Source organism: Heterocephalus glaber, unplaced genomic scaffold, assembly GCF_053883595.1.
Source record: "Heterocephalus glaber isolate CG9 unplaced genomic scaffold, H.glaber_assembly_v1.0 deba00001600, whole genome shotgun sequence".
In the NCBI taxonomy this organism is placed as follows: Eukaryota; Metazoa; Chordata; class Mammalia; order Rodentia; family Bathyergidae; genus Heterocephalus; species Heterocephalus glaber.
In genome coordinates this window covers 22273239-22298697 of record NW_028258372.1, presented here as the reverse complement: position 1 = coordinate 22298697, position 25459 = coordinate 22273239, and the positions used below count along the sequence as shown (strand labels likewise).

The following is a 25459-nucleotide window of genomic DNA, read 5'->3' as shown; positions in this document are numbered from 1 at the left end:
GAGTTTTTTGGGTCTTCTATGTAAAGTATCATATCATCAGCAGATAATGACAGTTTAACTTCTTCCTTTCCTATCTTTATTCCTTTAATTTCTTTCTTTTTTCTAATTGCTGTGGCTAATGTTTCCAGAACTGTATTGAACAGGAGTGGTAATTGTGGGCATCCTTGTCTTGTTCCTGATTTTAGCATGAAAGTTTTCAGTTTCTGACCATTTAGTATGATGTTGGCTGTTGGTTTTTCATAGATAGCCTTAATCAGGTTGAGATAAAGACCTTCTATTCAATTTTCTGTAGGGTTTTTATCATGAATGGGTGTTGGATTTTGTCAAATGCCTTTTCTGCATCTATGGAGATGATCATATGATTTTTGTCCTTGACTCTGTTAATATAGTATATTACATTTATTGATTTATGAATGTTGAACCATCCTTGTATCCCTGGGATAAATCCGACTTAGTCAGGGTTTATGATCTCCTTGATGACCGTCTGTATTCTGTTTGCCAGTGTCTTGTTGAGGATTTTTGCATCTAGGGAGATTTTTCATTAGGGAGAGAGATTGGCCTGTAGTTCTCTTTTTGGGTTGGGTCTTTTCCTGGTTTTGGAATCAAAGTAACACTTGCTTCCAGGAATGAATTTGGAAGCCTTGCTTCCCTTTGAATTTCCTTGATGAGTTTAAAGAGTAATGGTGATAGTTCTTCTTTAAATGTCTCGTAGAATTCAGCAGTGAAGCCATCAGGACCTGGGCTTTTCTTTGTTGGTAAATTTTTTATTACATTTTCAATTTCACTCATTAAAATTGGGGAGTCTTTCCTATTTCTATAAGCTTAGCTGTGAGCTAATTTGTTCAGATGACTTCTTAGAACTATGTATGTAACCCTGATTCCTAGCTTTAATCCTAACCCCAATTTAAGTGTTAAACATTTTTGCATCCCTATCTCATCCTGTCCAAACTCAAATTAACTCTTCCTCCCCTCACCTCAGCCTTTCTTTTCTTATTTCATTGTCTGTGTTGTTAAACCCTGTCATCATTCTCTAAGTTATCATTGCTACACATTTTAGGATAGGCTTGAACTTTTCTTTCTCGACTCTCTATCCTCTATCTTCAATCAAGTCCTATTGTTTTTTCTTGTAAAGGTGTCAAGAATCCATCTTTTTTTCTACTTTTTTTTTAAGGCATTCTTAAGCTTTTCCTCCAGTAAAGTTCAATGCAAATGTTATTCCAAATCTTTCTCAGATACAAGCAGAATCACTTGTTCCTTGTCTGTGGTCCTATTCTACTTTTCTTACTTGAGAAATTTTATTGTAATTAATTTTACATGTCTTTTTCCTCTAGAAGACTTGAAGGATCATCTCCCCAGTGCCCCGGAAAGCACTGGAATAGAAAAGATGTTTAATATGTTTTTAATGAAATTGAATCTGTTTGTTCAATTTCAAGGAGGTAGGATATGGGTCAGATAGGTTTATTTCTTCAAAAGCAAGGCCAGTGGGGAAAACAAGGAAGGGGAGCATTTCAGCATTTGAAGTCCAGTTCTCAAACTGCATCAAAATGGGTTTATAGAATGATGAGACATTGATAAAAATTCAGTTATTTTCAAAAAATAAAATTTCTGAAAATAAAATCTGAAGACAAGTAAGACTATAAATGTTTAGTAGAGATCTAAACTAAAAGGAGAAATTTTGAGCAGATGACTGTAATGCATTGCATTTAGGAAATAAAAAAGGTTGGTGAAGTTTCCAGAAGGAAGGATAAAATTAATCTTTTTTTTTTATAGGCTGCTAGTTCAATTGATGCTGAAGATGGATTGAGATTTATGCAGGAGATGATTGAATTGTCAAGTCAGCAACAAAAAGAACAGCAGCTACCTCCACGAGCTGTGCAAATTGTTTCCCACCCATTTTTTGGCAGGGTAGTATTGACTGCTGGACCAGCTCAGTTTGGGCTGGACCTGTCTAAACATAAAGAGGTATGTCTACTTACAATGGACTTGTTCAAATTGAATTTAAAATATTATTAAGTAATGTTTAACCTCTATTTCTTAATATAGTAGTTTTAATTTATTTTAAAAACTCAGGGACTGGAGATAAATAGCTTAGCCGTAGACCTTATGCTTAGCATACATGAGGTTGGAAATCAGTGCCCAGCTCCACAGCTAAATGTTCAGTCTCAAAGATTTTTATAAACTAAAAGCATATCTTCAAAATTATACATCTTGTATTATAATAATATACAGTTTTATTTTAAATATTTTGCAGGGTGCTGGGTTAAAGTTCAGTGGTAGAGTGCATACTTATTGTGCCCGAGGCTCTGGGTTCAATCTCCAACACTCAAGAACTAGAATATCAAAAAAAAAAACAACCAAAAACCCCCTAGAATATCAAATATTGTTGAGTAATTATATTCAATTTCTTGGTCTCTTTTCTAATTTAATACCTTCAGTTTATCAGAGTGGTTTTTCAGGCTTTCTCATAACTACTAGAACCTTACTTTGTATAAAATTTAACTCAGGAGCTTCATGAAGAAAACAGCTACAAGCAAAAATACCCTGGCTCAAGTGGCTGTGGACAACATGAGTCCCTGAGAGTCCACTGAGCAAACTTTGAAGACTGCGCTAGTTCATTCCTTTAGTCATGACATAGGAAACAAGACCTGCGTAGCTAAACATTCACAAGTTTATCTCACTAATGATTGCAAAGCTGGGAACAAAGCCCACATATCCTGACAATCTAAAGTCAGTGCTCTTTCTGTTCTATTCGAATTTAAACTGTTTCATAATACTGTATTTTAAACTGTATAGAAGATTATAGATTGATTCATCCATTCAGCAGCTCTTTTTGAGTACCTAGATATTCAAGGCATTGCTTGCTATGTACTAGTTTATAAAACCAATAAAGAGCCATGCCCTCATGGAGTTTATATGCTGGGAAAGTGAAGGATATTAAGACCTCTTTGAAAAATCCCTTCTATGTTGGATTTAATTTATCTAGGAAAAACTGCTTGTAAATTTGTGTAGACTAAATCAATTTTTTTTCCTCTTTCAAAAATTCTTCTGGTTACCATTAGTAATGGTTTAAAAATTATTCCCAGCTGTTGTAAATGTGGGTATAGCTATGTAGTAAATTTACCTATAGGTCCTGAGTTTACCACTTACTAACATTGTGTCTTTGAGCAAATTATATAACCTCAGTCTCAGTTTCTCCACATGTAAAATGGAAATAATATTTGGGCCGGGGATGTAGCTCAGCAGTGCAGCACCTACCTGGCAAGCATGAGGTCCTGAGTTCGAATAATGGTACCAAAAAAAAAAGAAAGAATATTTATATTCCTTCATTCAAAGTCATTATAAAGATCAGGTTTAGTAACTTTTATAAAACTTCAGAAATACAAAGCACATTCTAATGATGTATGATATCATTAGAAAAGAAAATCATTCCACTTTTCTTAAAGTTCTAGGTAGTAACTTTTAATGACTAGATTGTAATTTGAGAAGATAAAAGATGTGAGCTACTTTTATTTCTGACAGACAAGAGGCTTTGTTGCAAGCAGTAAGCCATACAATGGTTGTTCAGAGCTTACTAACCCTGAGGCAGTGATGGGAAAAATCGCGTTGATACAGAGAGGACAGTGCATGTTTGCGGAAAAGGCGCGCAACATCCAGAATGCAGGAGCCATCGGTGGCATTGTTATTGGTAAGTAATCCTCTATGTCATTGTGTCGACCAGGAAAAGATAATTTTTAGGAATTTTTCTTTTATTTTCTAAACATTTATGAAAAGTCTTTTCAAATCATTTTAATTTTTAAAACATGTAGGAGAATTCAAAGACTTAATAATTTCTATATACCTATTATGTTTTTTTTTTAATGCTTAGTCATGAGTTTCTGTATATTAATGTCAGTGAAAATATTGGGAGTCAGGTGTAAGGGTGGAATAGGAGTGGTAAAAATGACCAATAATGTGGAAAAGAAAATGTGCACAGAAGGTTGGAAATCCTTGTCAGGTAAGAATGACATCTTCTACCTCCATTCCCACTGGATGTGAGCCATGAACAGTCTCCATTCACACCTTGTGAATTCTGTGTATCTTCTCTTATTGGGAAAAATTCCTTTGGGATCCCTGCCCCTCCACCCCAATTAGAATAATTTCTAAGTTTAGGAAAAACAAAGACACTTAAAGGGCTGTGGTTAGAGCTCAGTGGGAGCTTCTGGGTTCCATCATCAGCACTATGGGGGAGGAAAAGGACATTTAAAATTAAATATTAGGATTTATTTCAGTGAAGAATTATTACTCTTCCTTTTGTGTATTACATATGAGTACTCCAGTGTTGATTTAATGAGTGAATAAATTTCATTAAATGTAAGTATTAGAAGAAATTCTGTTTAGTAACTTAAATCAGCAGTTAGCTGACTACCCTATAAATCAAATCTAGCTTACTGCCTGTTTTTCTAAATAAAAGTTTTATTGGGCCACAGCCACATGGATCTGTTTCCATGTTATCTATGATTGCTTTGAGCTTTACCGAGTTATGTAGTTGGAACAGAGTGCTGCAAAGCCTGGAATACAGTTTAACCAGTTACAGAAAATATTTGCTGACCCTTGACTTAAATCATCCTCTTTATCCCTGGTTATTTTTCACATTGAGTTATTTTTACTGAAAAACTTACTGTTTTACCATTCTTGTCATTTTCAACATCTCTTGCTTACCAAGACTTAAAAACAGAAATACAAAGTATAAAAAATAGTGTGGGACATACATGCACACACATAAATAGATTGATTGATTTTTATGCAGTACTAGAGATTGAACCCAAGGAGCACTGGGCTATATCCCTAGCGATTTTACTTCTTACATTTTGAGACAGGGCGTCGCTAATCTGCCCAGGCTGGTTTCAAACTTGTGATCTTCCTGCTTCAGTCTTCCATGTAGCTGGTATTACAGGAATGTACCAGTATTCCTAGTTGTGTCAATTTTTTTAAAAAGTCTTGATGTAGGATTTTAGATTTTCACAATGAGGGCAGGGGGCATTAATTCTCATAGTATTCTGTAATATGCAAATATTGTCAAGTCAAATGTTTTCTTTAGTAGCTATTAGTTGCAGAATCTTATACCAGCTTCTATGGAGGAATGAATTAGACACAGTGATTGTTATTTTCAGAACATTAATTTTTGAAGAGCAACTTTTGAGTTGTGACTTATTTTTCCTCAGTTGTATTTTTCTGACAAGGCATTTTGTTTTTATAGTTTTAATTATTGATAAATGAATAAATTAGAACTTAGGGGTTTTATTGCAGTGATTAAAAGTACAAATTACCTTACGAATCATTGGGTTGTAAGAGATAATTTAAGTTGGACTAAGAAGGGAAGTTTGTTCACTATATGGAAATGGGTTATTTTCACTGAACCTAAGAGTAAGAAATATAACTGAGATTTATCAAGAGACAGAAATGGGAACTGAAAATCACCAGGAACCATGATAGCTAACATTTTTCACATTTCTCTCTATCTTGGACTTCTCTCCTCTTGGACTCTCTTTTATACTTCTCTCTGCAGTTTGGCCTCATTTTCCAGCTCCACACATTACCAGTGTTCTCCTGCTTTGTTCAGAAACTTCAAAATACACTTCCAAACTGGCAGCATCAGCCCTGAGTCTGTGTCAGTAACTGGACAACTACCCAGCACTGAAGAAGCAGGCTCTGTGTGTGTGTGTTTTAGGGTTCCTGGGGAGACAGGATGAGGTAGCTGTCCTTTGTCTAATCAGTAACTTCTAAGGGTGGGTCAGACATTTTATTCTCCCTTTAGCAGGGCCTCTGAGAGCAAGTGCTCTCACCTGGGACAGGCAGCTTCAGGGATACTGGCCTGTGAGACTGGGGGCAGGGAAGTGATTGGCATCTCCATTAGAAAAGAATATTCAACAGGGCTACTAATTATTTTTCCAGTAGTGGGAATTGAACCCATGGCCTTTGGACTGAGCTACACCCTTGTCTTTCGATTTTTTCTTTTTGGGGACATGGTCTCACTAAGTCTCCAGATTGCCCAACATAAGCTTGAACTTTCCACCTTCCTGCCTCAGCCTCCTGAGTAGATAGGATTATAGGCGAGTAACACCAAGCCTGGCATTATTATTTAACCAGTATAAAATAATAATATTTAATTTAGCTTGTAGAGGAAAAAAAATCACTGTAGTTGTAATTACTCTTTGTAAGTATTATACAAAAAAGATCTATCAATTTGTAGTCCTGTAAAACCAATACACAGGTTGTCAATGTACTTTGTCCAAAATGTTTGGAACAGAAATGTTTCAAGTATTGGAATTTTAAAATTTTTTGAATATTTAAATAGATGTTACTGCTTAAGTATCCCTAATCTGAAAATCTATTTTGGAACATTTCAGATTTGCAGAATAATGATTCTGGTCCTATATCACACACAACAAAACTTTATTCATAGTTCTACCACTCTAATCAAAGTCAGTACATTTTTCCATTTCTAGGTTTTTCCCTAAATATATGAAATTCTTACATAGTTGTAGAATTTTGTGTTTGACATTTTTTAATACATTAACATTATTCTGTTTTTCTGTGTCCTGCCAAGTAGTTCATCATTATTTACTTATAATGGTTTATTTTCATTTTTTTATTAATTTTATTGGTATATTTTACGTATACAATACACTTACATTCATCTTTGGAAATTTGCACCTTTACATAATCTCTCTTGGTTCTTATTTTTTCCCCCTTCCCCTGCCCTCCATTCAACCCCTCCATCCCTCCCTATTTACAAAAACTTCGTTTCCAGTTTTTCATTTTCTCATCTTAATTCCATTCCCTTCTTTCCTTTCCCCTACCCCTCCCACTTCCCCTTCCCCTTTGCCACTTTTCTACCTATTTCACATTATCTATTATACCTTTTAGTCCTTATTTACATCTTCAGTTTCTCACACCAGAGAAACTATTCAGTATTTACACAGTTGTGTCCTATTTATTTCACTTAAGAGTATCACCTCAATGTGCATCGATTTAGCAATAAATGTCTCTAATTTCTCATTTTTTATGGCTTAACAGTACTCCATTTTATTTTAAAAACCCATATTTTTTTTATCCAGTCTCCAGTTAATGGGCAATTGGGCTGCTTCCAAGTTTTAGCTGTTACAAATTGTGCTACTATGAAGATGGGTGCACATATATCACTGTGGTATGCTTCTTTTAATTCTTTGGGGAAGATCCCCAGCAGGGGAATAGCTGGGTCAAATGGGACTTCCAGTCCTAGTTTCTGAGGTATCTCCATACTGATATCCACAGTGGCTGCACCAGTCAACATTCCCACCAGCAGTGGAGCAATGTTCCTCTTTCCCCACAGCCCCACCAGCATTTGTTATTGGTTGATTTCATGATAGCAGCCATTCTTTCTGGGGTGAGGTGGAATCTCAGCATTCTTTTCATTTGCATCTCTCGAAGGACCAGTGATGTTGAACAATTTTCATATGTTTATTTGCTATTTCTACTTCTTTGAGAAATATCTCATTTCAGATGCCCGTTTTTGGATTGGGTCTTTAAATGTGGGAGGTCTGATTTTTTTAAGTTCTTTATAGATTCCAGATAGTAGATGTCTGAGGAACAGTAGGTGAAAATTTTTTCCCACATTGTGGGTTGTCTCTTCACACTGTTGGTGGTTTCTCTTGCTGTGCAGAAGCTTTTTAATAAGACGAGATCCCACTTGTTGACTGTTTTTGCTAGTTCATGGGCAACTGAGGTTTTGTTCATAAAATCTTTTCTTACACCAATGTCTTCAAGAGTTCTTCCTAACCTCTGTACCAGCTGGTTCAGCGTTTCTCTTTTAATATTTAGATCTTTCATCCATTTCAATTTTAGTTTAGTGCATGGTGAGAGATATAGGTCTACTTTTAATCTTTGGCAAGTTGAAACCCAGCTTTTCCAGCACCATTTATTAAAGAGGCTATCTTTCCTCCAGTGAGGGTGTTTGGCTCCTTTGTCGAAGATGAGATGGCCGAGTGTGTCTGGAGTTGTTTCTGCATCTTCTAATCTGTTCCACTGGTCCTCACGTCTGTTTCTTTGCCAGTACCATGCTGTTTTTATCACAGTAGCTTTGTAGTATAGTTTCAAGTTGGGGATTGTGATACCCCCTGCCAAGTCTCTGTTGCCTAGAATTGCTTTTGTTATTCTAGGTCTCTTCTTGTTCCAAATGAATGTTTGGATTGTTTTCTCAAGGTCCGTGAAGTATGCTTCTGGAATTTCAATTGGGATTGCATTGAATCTATATAGCAGTTTTGGAAGTATGGCCATTTTGACTAGGTTGATTCTTCCTACCCAGGAGCAAGGGATATCTTTCCATTTTCCCATATCGTCTTCAGTCTCTCTTTTCAGAGTGCTACAGATTTCAGAGAAGAGGTGTTTGATTTCTTTTGTTAGGTTGATTACTAGGCATTTCAGGTTTTTGGATGCTATTGTGAAAGGAATTGTTTGCCCTATTTCTCTCTCGGTGAGTCTGTTGTTCATGTAGAGGAAAGCTATTGATTTTTGTGTGTTGACCTTGTATCCAGCTACTTTACTGAATTTGGCTATTAAGTCTAGAAGACTTTTGGTGGAGTTCTTGGGGTCTTTGATATAGAGTATCATGTCATCTGCAAATAATGACAATTTGAATTCTTCATTTCCTATCTTTATTCCTTTTATTTCTTTCTCTTGTCTAATTGCTGTGGCTAATGTTTCCAAGACTGTATTGACCAGGAGTGGTGATAGTGGACGTCCTTGTCTTGTTCCTGATTTTAGTGTGAAGGAGTTCAGTTTTTGACCATTTATTATGATACTGGCTGTTGGTTTTTCATAGATGGCTTTTATCAGAATGAAGTAGAGACTGGCTATTCCAATTTTTTGTAGGGTTTTATCATAAATGTGTGTTGGGTTTTGTTGAATGCTTTTTCTGCATCTATTGAGATGATCTTATGGTTGTTGTCCTTGGCTCTATTGATATAGTGTATTACATTGATTGATTTGCATATATTGAACCATCCCTGCATCCCTGGGATGAATCCCATTTGGTCAGGGTGTATGATCTTCTTGATGATCTTCTGCATTCTATTTGCCAGTATCTTATTAAGGATTTTTGCATCTATATTCATTAGTGCGATCGGCCTGTAGTCCTTTTTTTTGGTTAGGTGTTTCTCTGCTTTGGGAATCAAGGTGATGCTTGCTTGCAGGAATGAATTTGAGAGTACTGCTTCCCTTTCAATTTCATTGAAGAGTTCAAACAGTAGTATCAGTAGTTCCTCTCTCAATGTCTTGTAGAATTCAGCAGTGAAGCCATCAGGACCTGGGCTTTTCTTAGTTGCTAAGTTTTTAATTATGTTTTCAATTTCATTGATGGATATTGGGCTGTTTAGAATTTTTAGGTCTTCTTCGTTCAACTTTGGTAATTCACGTGTATCTAGGAATCTGTCCATTTCTTCTGTTTTCCATCTAATTGGCATATAGGTTCTCAAAGTAGGTATTGATGATCCTCTGGATTTCTGCTGGGTCCATTGTAATTTCACCCTTTTCATTCCTAATTGCATGGATTTGGGCCTTTTCTTTCCTTTTTTGATAAAGTTGGCTAAGGGTTTTTCAATTTTGTTTATTTCAAAGAACCAACTCTTGGCTTCATTGATTTTTTGTATCATTCTCTTAAGTCTCCATTGCATTGATTTCTCCTCTGATCTTTATAATTTCCTCCCTTGTACGAGCTTTGGGTTTGTCCTACTCTTCTTTTTCTAGAATCTTGAGGTTTGCATCAGGTTGTTGAATTGGGCTTCCTCTCTTTTCCTAATATGAGTATTGACTGCTATGAATTTCCCTCATAAGACTGCTTTCATTGTGTCCCATAGATTCTGATATTTTGTATTGTCATTGTCAATTAATTGTAGGAACTGAGTTCTTCTTTAATTTCCTCTGTGACCCATTCGTCATTCAGAAGTATGTTGTGCAGTTTCCACGAGTTTATGAAATTCTTGAGGTTTCTTTTGCTATTGATCTCCAATTTCATCACACTATGATCTGATAATATACAGGGGATAACTTCAATTCCTTTGCACTTACTTAAATGTGTTCTATGAGTGAGTATGTGGTCTCTTTTGGAGAACAACCCATGTGCACCTAAAGAGAATGTGTATTCTGATTTTGTAGGGTGGAACACCATAAACATCTGTTAAGTTCATTTTTTCAAGAGTTTGATTAAGTTCTAGTATTTTGTTGTTTATTTTTTGTCTAATTGATCTATTTATTTGTGACAGTTGAGTATTGAGGTCCCCCACTACTACTGTATTAGTGCTTATTTGATTTTTCATGTCTGTTAGTATTTGTTTTATATAGTTGGGTGCACTAGTGTTTGGTGCATATATGTTTATGATTGTCATCTCTTCCTCTTGGATTGTTCCCTTTACAAGGATGTAGTGTCCTTCTTTGTCTCTCTTAATCAGTGTTGGTTTGAAATCCACTTGATCTGCCAAGAGCATAGCTACTCCTCCTTTTTGGGGGGCTCCTGTTGCATGGAATATTGTTTTCCTCCCTTTAACTTTCAGTCTATGAGTTTCTTTTTGAATTAAGTGTGTTTCTTGTATGCAGTGTATTGTTGGATGTTGCTTCCTTATTCATTCTGCCAGTCTATTTCTTTTGATTGATGAATTGAGACCATTAATTGATGGTTATAACTCATATGTATTGACTTATCATTGTCATGACTTTCTTTTTGTTGGATTCTCCCCCTTTAGGTTTAGTTTCTTGTCGTGCCTGATGGATTCATTCTGCTGGACTTCCTAGTGTTGTGATCCTCATTGTCTTTTCCTAGGATATTGTCTAAAATTTTTTGGAGTGCTGGTTGGATATTCATGAAGTTCCTAAGGTGCTTTTTGTCATGAAAGTATCTTATTTCTCCATCAGTTTTGAAAGATAGTTTTGCAGAGTACATCAATCTGAGCTGGAGGCTGTTTTTCTTTTGGGCTTGAAATACGTTACTCCAAGCTCTTCTTGCCCTGAGGGTTTGCATTGAGAAGTCTGCCGTGATTCTGATGGGCTTTCATTTGTATGTGATTTGTTTCTTTTCTCTAACTGCTTATAGAATTTTGTTTTTCTGTTGAGTTTCTGGCATCTTAACAATTATATGCCTATGTGTAATTTTGTTTTGATCAGGGCCAGTTGAAGTCCTATATGCCTCACTTATCAGTATGTCAAGTTCTCTTCTCCTGCTTGGGAAGTTTTCTGCCATCACTTCTGTGAACAGTTTTTTTATGTTGTCTGCACTTTCTCCTGTTTCTTCATTGACTCAGATCAGTCTTATGTTATTTTTGTTTGCATCATCTAGCAGCTGCTGGATTGATTTCTAGTGCTTCCTTCCTATTTTCAAGAAATTTTTCCTTTCCTGGTCACTATTATGCAATCTTATCTTCTATATCTGAAATTCTGTCCTCACATTGGGTTATTCTGCTGTGTAAACTTTCAATGAAGTTTGTAATCTCCTGGAAATCTTTTTGCATCTGTTTTATGGATTCCATTTATTTCCTATGTTGAGATTCTGTCATGTTCCTCAGCTCCTGTATTTTTTTGTCTGTGTCCTCTCTAGATTTATTAGTCATGTCTTGTACTATGGGCACAATCTCTGTTGTTATCTAAGAAACTATTTCTGATTTCATTTTTTCCAGATCCTGTTTTGTTGCTATTTCAGGGAGTCCAGGTGGTTGAGTATCAGAGTGTTCCATCTCGTTTCCCTTTGGGTTTGCTTTAGGTGATCTGGAAATCTGGTTTTGAAAATTGTTTATGTATCTTGTCATTTCAAAGGGGGTGGGGGGGTTGAGGGTGGGTGTGTGCTGCTGGTGCCCACGAACTTCACCTCCTCTGGGCTGGGGGCAGTGGTTTGGCGACCTGAAAGGCTCACCTCCTTGGTGCTGGGGGTGGGGGGAGCTCTGTTCCTCTGCACTGCAGGCAGTGGTAAGGAGGCCCGTAAGGGTCAGCTACTCAGCACTAGGGGCCACTGCTCCTCTGCATGGGGGCAGTGGTACAGCGGCCCAAAAGGCTCAGCTACTTTGCGCTGGGGGCCTCTGCTCCTCTGCATTATAATGGTTTATAATCATTCACAATCATAAATAGCACTCCAGTAAAGTTCTTTGGGCATACAGCTGAATTAATTCCTTAAGATAAGTTTCTGTAATTAGTGATGTTTGTTTTTGTTGTTTTTGATGCATAAAATTAATTCTGTCAACAGGTAAAAAGCAGTAACAATTGATAAGTCTGTAGTGATTGGATGGCCTGATATTTGCTATGTTCATTTTCTGGCTAGACGACAATGAGGGGAGCAGCAGTGATACTGCCCCTCTGTTCCAGATGGCAGGTGATGGAAAGGACACAGATGACATCAAGATCCCCATGCTGTTCCTATTCAGCAAAGAAGGAAGTATCATACTAGATGCCATCCGGGAGTATGAAGAAGTAGAAGTGCTCCTTTCTGATAAAGCAAAAGATCGAGGTAAGGGTAAAAAGAATTTTTTATGTAACTTAGCATTTATTTTACTAATTTGATTACAAAAATGAGTTATAAAAGTGGACCTTTCAGTTCCCTGAAAAGCAGATAAAATTTTTAGAAGGTAGTTCCAAAATAAATTTTTTTTGGTAATAAAGAATAGTAAAATATTTATTTGCTATGCTGAATTATAATGCTTATAGAATTATATTTTATATGTAATTTATATTTTTGGCCATAATTCTGTCCAGTAGATAAATATACAACATCAAGAAAGCCATTTTAACATTGGGAAATGTTCATCATTCAGTTTTTTTTGTTTGTTTTTTGGTACTGGCCGGGGATCAAACTTGGGACCTTGCACTTGGTGAGGCAGGCAGTGGCACCACTGGGCTAAAAACCCCCAGCCCTATCATTCAGTTTTATTGATACTACATCTTGCATTTTTTTAAATACTGAGTAAGGATAGATACTATAGAATTGTGCTATATATATATTACAATAATACTTGATCTCACCAACCACCTATAATCAGTGTTTTGATAAAGGCGATAGAAATGTCTAGCAGCTTCTCCTTATTGAGATCTAATCACATAGACATTCATAAGTTATAAGAGTTACAAATGGCTGTACCTGAAGAACAGGATAGCATGCCTTAATTCATGAGAGTGTACAATCCTTTCTAGGTCAAAATGTCTCTCAGTAAGTTTAAAGCTCTTTTACCTCTACTCTATAAAGGCAAGGTCTTACTAGTATTTTTTCAATAGTTTTATACCCAAAGATGGAAGAGAGGTGAGGGAAAGTGAGCCATGAGACATAGGCTGTGAGTCTGCTATGGCAGCCAACATTCTTATTTGCCAGAAATACCTGTGTAAGGCTGTTATATTCTCTAAAGTGTTTGATAGGAAACTGATTGATTTTTAAATGGGACATTTTTTTTTTAAAGTTCTTCAGTAATCTCATGCTAGCCTAATCAGTGTTGTGTTTTCTTCTTGTATTGCTTTATTCTTTGAGAGTCTTTGAATTGTCAACTATTTCAGGGCAGTAGAGTGAGTAGAATATATGACTATAAGGATGTATAGATGAAAACAGATTTTCTATCTTCTTAAATCCTCCTACATACCTGATTCCCCCCCCAGCCCTTTTTCTAAATTCAGATCTTTTCTACATACATGCAGTTAAGTACATCAAACATAGGCAAAGTAATATTATTCTATGTAACTCTTTAATACCTTTGCTTTTTCCCCCCGTTTGTGCTACCATTGGAATTTCAGCAGCAATTTTAAAAGGTAAAATGATTCCAAGCTACATTATTAATAGTAGTAAGTATCTTGCATTAATAAGCCTATTATATATGTATATGTGTTTGTGTATGCGCACACATGCATATATAATTTTTTTCAGTGACTATCCTGATAATGTCTGGTTTAATGTAATTAGATTATTTTCATGTCTGGTTAGCTATCCAGTAATAATAATTTTTTATTGATCCTAGCTTAACAGATTCTATTAATTTTACATTCCATATAATAGATAAATTCACTAGTCTCATATCCACCCAAGTCACTCTAACAGCAGCATTGTTGTTTAAATATAACAACATCTGTATCATCTTTTATCTGAATGCACTGTAAAATATTTAAAATACTGACTTGTTTTAAGAGCTCACAATGGTGGTGGGGAATACATAGTTAGGACTGCATGATTATGATAAAGAATGTACTTCCTATGTTAGAGAAAGGGCATGAGAGATGACCAGTTCCACTTAACAAAAAAAATCTTGGCAAACAGTATTTCCCTAAGGATCTTGTGTGAAAGGGGTGTTATTTAGATGATGTTTTTAAAAACATTTGGCAAATTTATTGAAATGTGATTGTTATAACTCTTGAAAATTCCCTTTTTTATATGATAGCCGTTTTGAGAATTGTATCACTATATTAACTAAATCAGCAGCACATTATAATTATTGTTTATAACAAAAATCAGTGATAATAGTTGAACAAAATCAATTTTTATTATTCACTTAGGATAATATTCTAAGAAGATAAAGTCTATAGTGGTTTGGTTATCATTAACTTGTAATCTACCATTATCACAAACATCAGTGTTTTTCCTTGGTATCAGAATCAGCTGATGTACTTATTAAGAATACAGGCTGTTGGGGCCGGGGATTTAGCTCAGTGGTTTCGCTGCCTGCTGCGCAAGTACAAGGACCCGTGTTTGATCCCCGGTACCAAAAAAAAAAAAAGAATACAGGCTGCGGGGCCAGGGATTTAGCTCAATGATTTTGCCTCGTGCCTTGCAAGTGCAAGGTCCCAAGTTCGATCCCTGGTACAAAAAAAAAAAAAAAAAAAAAGAATACAGGTTGCTGTGTTCTGCTCTGCAGTATTGAATCAGACCCTCTGAAGCAGGGGTCAGAATCTGACATTTTAAACACACTCTCCAGGTGGTCAGATATATCTGGTTTCTCAGCTCACTTTGAGAAACACTGAATGAGCCCCTGCAGGCAGCTCTTTTCTGCCTCCCCCCGTGTATCTGGCCATATTGTGCCATTATGTATCCCAGTTAGGATTACATAAGTAAACCAAATAATAAAAGCTTTAAAACTCAAACAATAAAATATCCTCCCGATTATCCTTAGCAAAATCCTCATTCTACAAATAAATATTTTTCTTTATAAAGTTATACTATGTGATTGTGAAGTTCTTTATACATTTACTGTATTTTAATACAGAAAACAGAAGCCCCCAAATTCCCATTTCCATTTTGTCCTACCTGGTAGCAACAGATAATACACATTCTCCTTAAGAAGCTAAATCAGGAATTTATCAAGTAGAGATACTGCTTCCATAGGTCGAATCAGTGACACTTCTAAAAGTTAAGTTTTCCACAATTTGTTATTCAAACTTTTAATTTTGTGTCTTATCTTTCCAAAAGTTCAATTCATAAAGACGCTTAATAATTCCAAGCCTCTGCTAACAAACAAAAGTCACTGCATTGTTACTTGTAAATCCAAATCAAAGTAGTTTACAATTAAGAATCAGTTTCCCCTTCTTGATAATATTTTTCAAGGGGAAATACATCATTATAAAATTCCAATACATTGTCATGCTTGCAACTTATGAATACAGTGTGAGCCTGTAGTGCTTTATGGACAAGTTTTCCAGGCTACTTTTGTATTTGTGACTACCTGGAAAAGAGGAAGACAAAGAAAATGGGAGAGAAGATTTTTTTAAAAATCCCATCCTATGAACTGTTCTTGATTAAAGTCAGGCAGTGTCAGTTTTCCTAAGATCAATACTGAAGTTGGTTGGGATGAATCCATCCTAGAGTTGAACTGTAGAGCATAGGTTATTGTTAAGTTTCTGATTCCAAAGAGAAAAATCTAGTCTATAGGCAGATGGGCTCTTTGCCCAGAGAGGAACATCCTAAACATTCTTGTCCACAGAACTGATGCTAACCTACCCACCCTTCTCTCACCACAGCATGTTTTTGCATTTGCATTCACATTTGCCCATCTCCTCCTTCTTTCTGGAAATGCCTTACCAATTCCTATCCTCGACCTTAGAGAATGTTTAGCCATTTTAAATACTCAGTTAAATGCCACCTTCTGTATGAAGTTTTCTCTTATTCTCCTAATAAAATGTAAAGGTATCTTTTTAATGGAGTTCTGTGATACTCATATTCCATTATATAGTTCTATTTCTTGCTTTCTGTAAACACTGAATGTATAGATGAATGAATGAATGATTGTAGAATATCCAGTCTTTTAAGTGTTTGCCAAGTTTCCCTTCCCCCTTTCTTAGTAACACTTACTGATTTTATTTTCTTTGTATCTTAAGATTTTCTCCATTCTTTCTTTGTTTCTGGTGCACCATTTCAGAATTGAAAGTTGTAGTGGTTAGGCTCCTAAGACTGTGATCTCATAGACTGGTGAAAACAGGTACCTTAGAATGGAGATTTATAACAGTATGGCAGACTTAAACTTCTTTGTATCTTTTTGTGCTTCTCTGACTGCCATTTTTAGTTTCCTCATTGCTGCTTTTAGTTCTTGTCTTGTAGTTCCAAAAGCTTGTAAAAAACCAAAATATTTATTTCTCTGGATGTCTTAAATCTCTGTCTCTGTCTCTGCCTGTTTCTGTCTGTCTCTCTCTCTCTCTCTCTCTCTGTCTTTGAATTACTTGGCCTTTGGTGACTTTCCTTTAGTGCCTTATAGAGTGGTTATTGATATCTTTTGAAAAGCCTTATTTTTTAAAAATTTCAAATGTAAACTTCTAACAAGTTCTTTTAGAGGCATACTAAATGTTTTTAAATAATCTCTCATTTTCCTGAGATAACTAACCAACATTAACAGTTTAGTATATAACCCTCTATATGTTCCTTTGGGCTTTATACATTTCAAAATTACAGATTTTTTTTTTCTTTTCACAGTAATGGGATATACTATAAATATCATTAAGCAAGTTGCTTCTTATAGTTTAAGAATATTCTTCCATGCTGTTTGCATAGCAGAACTTACTCTTTTAAAAGCTCCATTACATTTTATTGCATAACTATCATAATTTATTTCATTATTGACCATCCATATTATTTCCACATTTTTTATTTTGTTTTGTCACTATATACAATGGTGTAGAAATTGTCCCATGTCTTCTTACATGTTAATACTTGTCTAGAATTTTGAGATTTGCTAAAATGGAATGCTGTCAGAAAGGGTATGGATCTTTCAGTCTTGATAAATGTTGCACGTTGTAGTAACAATTCACATTTCTTTCAGCAAGATAAAAGAGTATGTTTCTCCCTTACTTTACTTAGTATATTTTCCTGTTTTTCATTGAGCTTGATCTTGCTTTTTTGGAAGTGTGTATCTCTGCTGAAGAGTTCTAAAATGTATAACTAGAGCAGATATATAAATTGCTTGTTGGGAGGAATAGCCTCAGAAGTGACGTGTGGCAAGGTTTTATATGGAAAACATATTCATAAAGTTGGCAGTGAGATCAGAAACAAATTGATAAGTTGAGCGCTAGATAAGTCAGGGTAAAGTGATCGATACAAGACTGAGAATGATGTGTAGGTTTTACATAGTGTTGGTTCTTTAAAAAATTTCTTTACTTTAGGGGCCGGGGATTTAGCTCAGTGGTTCCGGCGCCTGCCTCACAAGCGCAAGGTCCCGAGTTTGATCCCCAGTACCAAAAAAAAAAAAAATTTCTTTACTTTTTTTTGACATACATTTTTTAACAGAAAATTGAAGATAATTTTATTTGGTTCCAAAACAGAAAGAAGTATAAGTGAGATTCATTTTGAAATTAGTATATAATTACATACTTTATGTATAAATTTGAGTAATGTTAAATATTGACTGTCTATCCAAGAATATACTAATAAATTTAATCAGATCTTGTTCTGTGTTTTTATAATGATTGCATGGTATAAAGCAGTATGAGCCTTATGCCTCTCATAATGAATTTAATTCTGTGTTTTATAGCTTTTTTTATTATGAAAAGAATGTATGGTTTTATTTTTAGCTATTATTGCCACTACAGAGGAGTTATTGGTATTCAGTTATTTTAATCCTCCTTACCAAATTCCTTTATTAATTTTAATAGTATTTTTAAAATTAGAATTGCTTTGAGTTTTAGTCTACAATCACAATCTTTGAATACATATAATTAGATACTTTTTTCCTTATTTACAAATTGTTCTATTTTCTGACCCTATTCCATTTGTTAGATTTCCAAAAATAATATTGTGTTATATGTAACTTTAGAGGTGTTTTTAGTCATAAGCACCATCTTCATCACTAGACAGAACAACCCATCCTTCTAAATTAGAACAATATCATCCACAAAGAAACTTGAAGGTTTTTTTTTTCTTGGAACTTACAGTAGCTAGCACAAATATTCTCTCAGCAGCTAGCTCCCTACTTTCTTCGGGTCCAGCATGGTTCCCCTATCTAGTTAAATTATACCTCTTCCACAGCTCAGAAACAGAGATGTGTGAGGACTCCTCAGCTTTTCAACCTACACCCCCTGCCCCAAAACCTAAGAATATAAACTTCCCTAGTCAAGTGATCCTACCTGAGCAGGTTGAATACACACCTATCCACCAGTATCTTCCTGTATGCCCACATTTCCTCTAGTGTTTCTGGTTTCACAAGAGGTCCATTTTCCCTCCTTTGACTGAAAGACTACTTATGCTTTAAGTCCTAGTTCAGACTTTGTAAGAACCCTTTAAATTTCATATATATTCATCTACATACACATATATATGAAATTTATAATATATATAAAGGAAATTTTAAAAATATATGTATATATACCTTCCTAACACCACATACCTCTCTTTCAAAACGTGTCACAGTTGGATTTTTCTATTTATTTTGTGTGAATATTTGTAGATAGAGTATCTTTTTCTAGAGTTGGACTAAAAGGTGCATAAGGGCAAGTATCGTTTCTGTTTTTGCTCTTCATTTTCTTGTTAGCACCGTGCACTGCAAGAGAGAGGCTGAGACTGAGCTTGAGCAGGGTGTACCATGTGGGTGTCAGTGCTATTTAAGTACAGAGGAACCCTAAATAAAATGGTTTCATTGGACACTCATTAGAAGAGGTTTATCCTACTCTTTAGCTTTCTAGTGGATTTTAGAATTTTATGTTTCAGAATTCATAGACATAAAATAATAGAATATCTATAAATAATCTCAATTGTTTTTTGAAAATGTTTTGATTAATCACATTAATACCCATAATCACCTGAAACCTTGTTATCTGAGTATTCATGGCTTACTGAGTGATAATTTCACTTTTCCAGAGCACTGATATGTGCTATGTACTATTCTATTTAATATACTCTCATATGCACGCTTTCCTGAACTTAAATATTTAATGAATTTTAGTCACAAATTACACATTTTTATGCATTTTAATATTATTGTTTAATATATTTCTTGGCATCTACTAATATTCATTAAAACCTATTTCATCAGTGATTAGTCCTTCCTTCTAATTTGAAGCATTTATTTTCTAACACTGACCCATTTTGCAAAACAGATATAGGAAATGTTACATTAGTAAAAGACAGATCATTTTCTACTCATTTCACTATTCTGCATTAATATGATGATCTTCAACATTTTATTTCTCAATTGTATTGTGAAAACCAGTATGACTTTGTAATTGTACTAGTAAAATTTTTTGAGAGGAAAATAGCATGAAGTTTGTTTCTTTCTTATGCAGATCCTGAAATGGAAAATGAAGAACAGCCATCCTCTGAAAATGATTCTCAGAATCAAAGTGCTGAACAGATTATATCAATTTCTCAGGCAATTGATTTGGTTGATCAAGAGGCTCCTGAGGAAAGTTCCCTAAGCTCTCACTCAGACTCATCACCAGCAGATACTGACAATGCTGCAAGCATTTCTCCTGCTGAACAGACTTTGAATCCCATGGAAAACCAGGAGCCTACCAGTCTGGATGGTGAATGTACAGATCTAGATAACCAACCTCAAGAACAGTCAGAAACTGAGGAAGACTCCAATCCTAATGTTAGCTGGGGTAAAAAGGTCCAGCCTATAGACTCCATATTAGCAGACTGGAATGAAGATATAGAGGCATTTGAAATGATGGAGAAGGATGAACTATGACTCACTGAAGAATGTGGTGGTAGGTATTTAAAAAGAAAAGGTAAACTGTGGTTATAGACACCCTAATACTAAGCAGGCTCTCTAAGGGGCTTTAAGTATGGTGATGAGCAACCAGGGTCTGACTGGCATAGGTAATTATCATAGGAATCTGGAGCATGCTGCATTAAAATTGACCTTGGTTAGACTGTCCCATCAAAAGTGGAAACTCTTAATTCCCCCCTCAAATGACAGCATTGCGCAACTTGCAGCATGCCTGGCCAGGGAAAGACAACTGGGAATTCCTAGGAACTGTATTTCTACTGTCTCTGGATAGACAAAAAACCAATTCAGTTAGTGGAGTAAAGAATCAGAGTTTGTAGCTTTCTAATTAAAGAAAGCTCAACTTTCCTGATTTGTGTTGAGGCTTTTGGGGGAAGATACATAGGGTATTGTGGCATTCAGATTATGCTGCCTTCACAAAAAACACTCTGAGTGGCCTAAGTGGTTATGAAGCAAACACACTCATGGTAACAGTTTTTTGCTCATCACTTGCTTCATTCAACAACAGATATTCAAGATGACTTGATTTTTTTCCCCCCTCCTAACCATGCCTTCTTTATTTAAACTAAAGGTGAAGCCAGTGTACTTTCTCAGTGAGTTTTCTACATAAAGACTAATCAGTGAGACCAAGTAAAAAGGTCTTATTCTGAAAATTGCTTACTTTTGATAAATGGAGCAAGGGAGAAACTATAATGTTGCAATATGAACTTCCCATTGGGCCTTCCATTAAGGAAAGCTGGAACTACTCTGAAATGAAACAGCATATATCCTAGTGAGGTAGATTATAAATCTCTTCCAGTTCATTTCTCTGAGAGGTGGTTACCTCTAGCCATCAGCCTTACTCCATACCATGTTTAGTATGCAATTTGAGCCAAAAGGCCCATATCGCCAACAGCTGAATATATTTTGTTCCATTTTTCTGTCTTATGAAGCCATGATAAAATTATGGTAGTGATCTAAAATTTCTTAAGTAACTACTGTTTCTCTACTTTGAAACTTTGGTTTCTAAAGTTACACCTAATAAGTCTGTCATATTTTCTGTTGAATCATGAGTTTTGGGTTTATTCTTGTTTTGTTTTAACAAATATTCCTTATGATACGGAATTGAACATTAGTCTGCCCTGACCTGTGCAAAACATTTACATAGTAGGAATTACATATAGCTATGTAGCTTAATGAAAATTTTTTCCCTTTTTCTCTTTTTAGTGGCAGTCTAATGCTGGCCACATTTAAATTTTAAAATGTTTATTGTTAGCCTGGATTTGAAATCATGGTTTTTGCTCATTTTACTTATTTTTTAAACCTATGTTAATCAGTTCCAAAGGAATATTTGAGAAACTTAATTTCCTTTCTTTTTACCGTGACATTACACAATAACCTGTTCCTAAAACATGGTTTTGAGGTACTGAATAACTTACATATGGAGTTGTTAAAGAACAGCAATGCTGTGTTGTAGTTATGTATATTTATGTACAGTATGTCTTAGATCCCAAGTAAATAATCTTTTATAAGGGAATAACTACCTACTTCAAAAATTCCAGCTAAACATAATTGGGTCAGTGAGTAATAAATCTAATAGAAAATTTGCCTTGGGGAAGGGAAAAAATAGTAGTATAGGAAGGCCTTTATTGGCCCTTAATTAAACCTGACACCAAAATGGATATTTTTAGTCTCTTTGCATGTGAAATTTGAGGTAAAAAGATAGAACTATAATACATACGCCGTACAGAAGGATAGACATAGTGCTGTTCATTTTAATTGGAAAGCTGCCAAAATAGCTGAAGCTTAGTTACTTGACTTGCCTTGATTGATAGGACTGGGGCTTGGAGAAAAGGAGCAGATGTTCCTGTAAGACTTTGATTACAGAAGCCTTATGTACATCAATTTGATTTTGTATTTGTAGCTCAAAGCCATTGTTGTCTAAATGTAACTCTTCTAAGTTATCTAAACAACATAATTTTTTTTCCAACAAGGAGAACTTAATGGCACAAAGAATCCTGTGACACACTAGGAAAAGCCAGCTTACTGCCACTCTCCCTTCCTTTGGCCATTAGAGGGAGCCATTGTCCTTCACTGAGATTTAGAAGCATATCATTCACTTGTTTAGAAAACTAGACCCTTTTTTAAAAAGAAAAAAAATTTAGTTATACTTAACACCCAAGAAGAAATTATACTGGTTTTCCCTACTTAAAAAAGAAGATATAAGTTCAGCTTCAAAATACCATCATTATACTGTGATGAAGTAGTTTTTGAGTTCATTAAAAAATCCAGCAGCATTATTTAGATTTTTTTAAATGTTTTGTTAAATACCGTTCATAGATATTTTATTTGCTTGCTAAAGATTCAGGGGATTCTGTGAGACCCTGAATTTAGAAACATCTGGTCTACCTCAGTTAAATGTTGACTGCTTAGAAATGGAGCTGAAAGGATCACCACAGCCATAAAATTGTTTGACTAAGAAAGATTTATACAATGTTTACAAACCTGGAGTCAAGTAAAAATTTTAGCTGAAAGTTAAAAGATATGAAAACAAGTGTTTAATTCAGGTATTTTCCAATTTTAAAATTTAATTTGTTTATCTACTAAAAATAAAATAGCTATAGTTATTTTGCATATAAAAGTCCATTGAAATGATGTGCTCTAATTTGCAATACTTTTCCCATAAAGTTTTAAGTGTGAAAGAATTACAAATTACTAGATATGTTTGGGGTGGGATATTTAGTTGGGTGAGTTTTTCTTTAACCTGTAATTGGCTTCTAAGAAGAACGTAATTGTTTCAGAACAGATTATTTTGTGATTTTACTTTTCCTTTTTTCTTCACAAGTTTAGAGATTTTTTAAAATGAAAAATTGTGCACTCTTTGATTTTAATTTCTCTAATATAGTTACTCTCTCAAGAATTTTTTTTTAGATTTAAATTACCATCACACAACTCTTTTTATAGCAAAGCCAGCATTTGTTCTGTCACCAAACCCCATGCCAAATTCATCATAAAGAAAGCTCAGCATAAGTAATTCAAATAGTGCTTATAATTTTACGGAGTGGGGGTGGGTAGAATTTAGTAAATATTTCAACTGGTCGTTTTATGCACAAGGCTTCAGTCAGAACATAGAAAAAAACATTCTGTGAATGAAACATTGTATGTTCAGATTTTATAAAAGATTTTTAAAAGCCCAATTTACAGCCGTATATTTTCTTATGATGTAATTTATGAAAAAGATGTCTGTACTAACAGGTGCTGTAACACTACTGTTGTTGGGTTTTATTGTTTGGTGATAAATGTATACAATATTTCTAAGGGAAACTATGTACTGTGATGTAAAAGTCTGGGCAAAATGTATATAATCCTTGTATATAATTGTGTATTTGATTATAATTATTGATTGTAAAGATTTAATAAACATGTAAATATTCTGGTCTTGTTTTAATTTGAATTTTAAGAATCATTGTTGCATATCTTTATATATTGATATATTTGAAAAAATTTTTACTGCTCTGTTTTCTTACTTTTTATTTTACCTCAGGCCAGTGAATTTTGAGAACAGCTTCCAGGGTAGGAACTCAGTCATACATTGCACAGTTCCACAAGTCAGTACCTCAAACTAGTGCTAGAGAAATACTGTAATTCACAATGTCAGTATTGGGAACATGTTTATGTTTTGAGTTTACTTACATTTAATAAGATCACTTGTCCTCTTAATGTTATCACCAGTGAGGCCACTTCCTTTCAGTCGCCTCTCTACTGTGGTGTACTGTGCTTTTCAGCTGTACTGTTACAGGGGTCGGACCACAGATATCTTCAAGGACCTCAAAATAATCATTATTTTTCATTGGTAATTGTTATCCTATAGGTGAGCAATCTGAGACTTGAACAGACTCCAAGCATCTAACTCAAAGTTGCACTCGTAGTGACTTTGGGAGGGAAGCTGTGGTCTAACTGCAGAGGCCAGGCCCAGCTCCTGGCAGGGTGCTCCCCTTCTTCCTTCCTTTCTCAGCCTTCTCCCCACTCCCACCCGTATTTCATTTTCTCCTTACCTTTTGTTCAGTCCCTTCCTACCTGACCTTTTCCCCATCTGAGATTGAAGTTTAGAAATGAAATCATCTATTCTCAGACTTCCTGGGCAGTGATTCTAATCTCAGTATATCCCCGTTCCTCCAGGACAATGAATGCACTATGGTTTCAGCAAGTGTTTGAAAGATTTCAAAGGATGAGGTTGCTTTTCTTTTCTGGGTAAAGCAAACTTTGGTAGAGGGGCTAAGTACCTTAGGAGTTAATGGAGAAGAGGAAGTCTCAGTATCTGCTTGCTAATCATTATACTTCTGAAACCCAGCTAGTTACTCTTGTTCTTGGGTTAGATTACTTAGTTTCCATTTACCCCCAGTGAGTAGCAAATGGGAGGCCATAATAGACCCCTTATGGATCCTCCTAATCTATAAAGATTGTACTTTTATGATCCCAGACAACAGTAGGAGACTTGCTGTTTACAAGTCCCGTGGTGCTTTGTACAGCATATTTCTACCTAAGTTCAGGCTCAGTAATACCATCTAACTAAAGCAGTAGCAGGTAATGTTGAGAAAATACCTTAGAGGTTATACAGACACTCTTAACAACTGAGTTCTGATTCTGTGACTAGATCATTAAATGAGTTGGCTGCTAAATAAGGAACTTTATATAGCAGGTACTTTACAATATTCAGAACAAAGAAATGGTCAAAGGAAAGTCCAACTTGATAACTTTTTGTTTTTATTTGCATAACTCTTACATGGAACATTGTAATGTATAACAAAATTATACTGCTGTATAGTACTGCCAGCAAAAATTATACTACTGTATAAACAAGTTATACTGTAAAAAAATACATTAGGGCTCTATAAACAAAATGGACAGAACTGTACCAAAAAAAGGGGGGGGGTCATAAGTCCCAGAGAGGGTTGTTAAGTCTGAACTGCACGCCTCAGTTGTAGGCCCAAACAGTTGTTAAACAAGGAATATCGGTATGAGACATCATATTATCAGAATAGCTCAATGAAAATGATTTCTTTTTCTTAAAAACACATGCTCTCCAATAACCTTTACAATACAGCAGCCACCAACAAATCACATCAGCTGGGTTCAGACAATATTGATCCCTCACATGTCAGAAAAGGCAGGGATGAAAATTTATTCAGAAAATCCATCCCCACACCTTGTGATTATGTGGTTTTCCAAATATTGTTCCATCATGTAAGCCAATGGGAAACCATCTCTCATCCATTCACCTTCTTATAATTTTATCATATCAAACA

At 35.2% G+C, this 25459-nt stretch overlaps 1 protein-coding gene and 1 pseudogene across 45 annotated transcripts in view; one reads left to right on the top strand and one right to left on the bottom strand.

The window, feature by feature from the left end:
• The window catches only part of Edem3 (ER degradation enhancing alpha-mannosidase like protein 3), a 78422-nt gene extending 54835 nt beyond the window's left edge, over window positions 1–23587 (top strand). For 2 of the 4 annotated variants that reach the window (XM_021242922.2, XM_021242921.2), the window contains exons 17-21: window positions 1771–1962; window positions 3520–3685; window positions 12317–12502; window positions 13771–13818; window positions 19729–23587. In XM_021242922.2, coding sequence (XP_021098581.2) covers window positions 1771–1962; window positions 3520–3685; window positions 12317–12502; window positions 13771–13818; window positions 19729–20135 — 999 coding nt within the window. In that variant the 3' untranslated portion in view covers window positions 20136–23587. The remainder of the gene's footprint in view (window positions 1–1770; window positions 1963–3519; window positions 3686–12316; window positions 12503–13770; window positions 13819–19728) is intronic. The other 2 variants (XM_004862796.4, XM_004862795.4) reach the window with 1 other exon arrangement.
• LOC106010905 (centromere protein I pseudogene) overlaps window positions 1–25459 on the bottom strand; it is a 194946-nt pseudogene that overhangs the window by 139917 nt on the left and 29570 nt on the right. The window contains exon 6 of one of the 41 annotated variants that reach the window (XR_015444374.1): window positions 6416–12481. The exons of the other annotated variants lie outside the window; for them this stretch is intronic. The product of XR_015444374.1 is annotated as a centromere protein I pseudogene, transcript variant X47 (transcript). Of the gene's footprint in view, window positions 1–6415; window positions 12482–25459 lie in introns of those variants that run through there. 41 annotated transcript variants of the gene reach the window in all.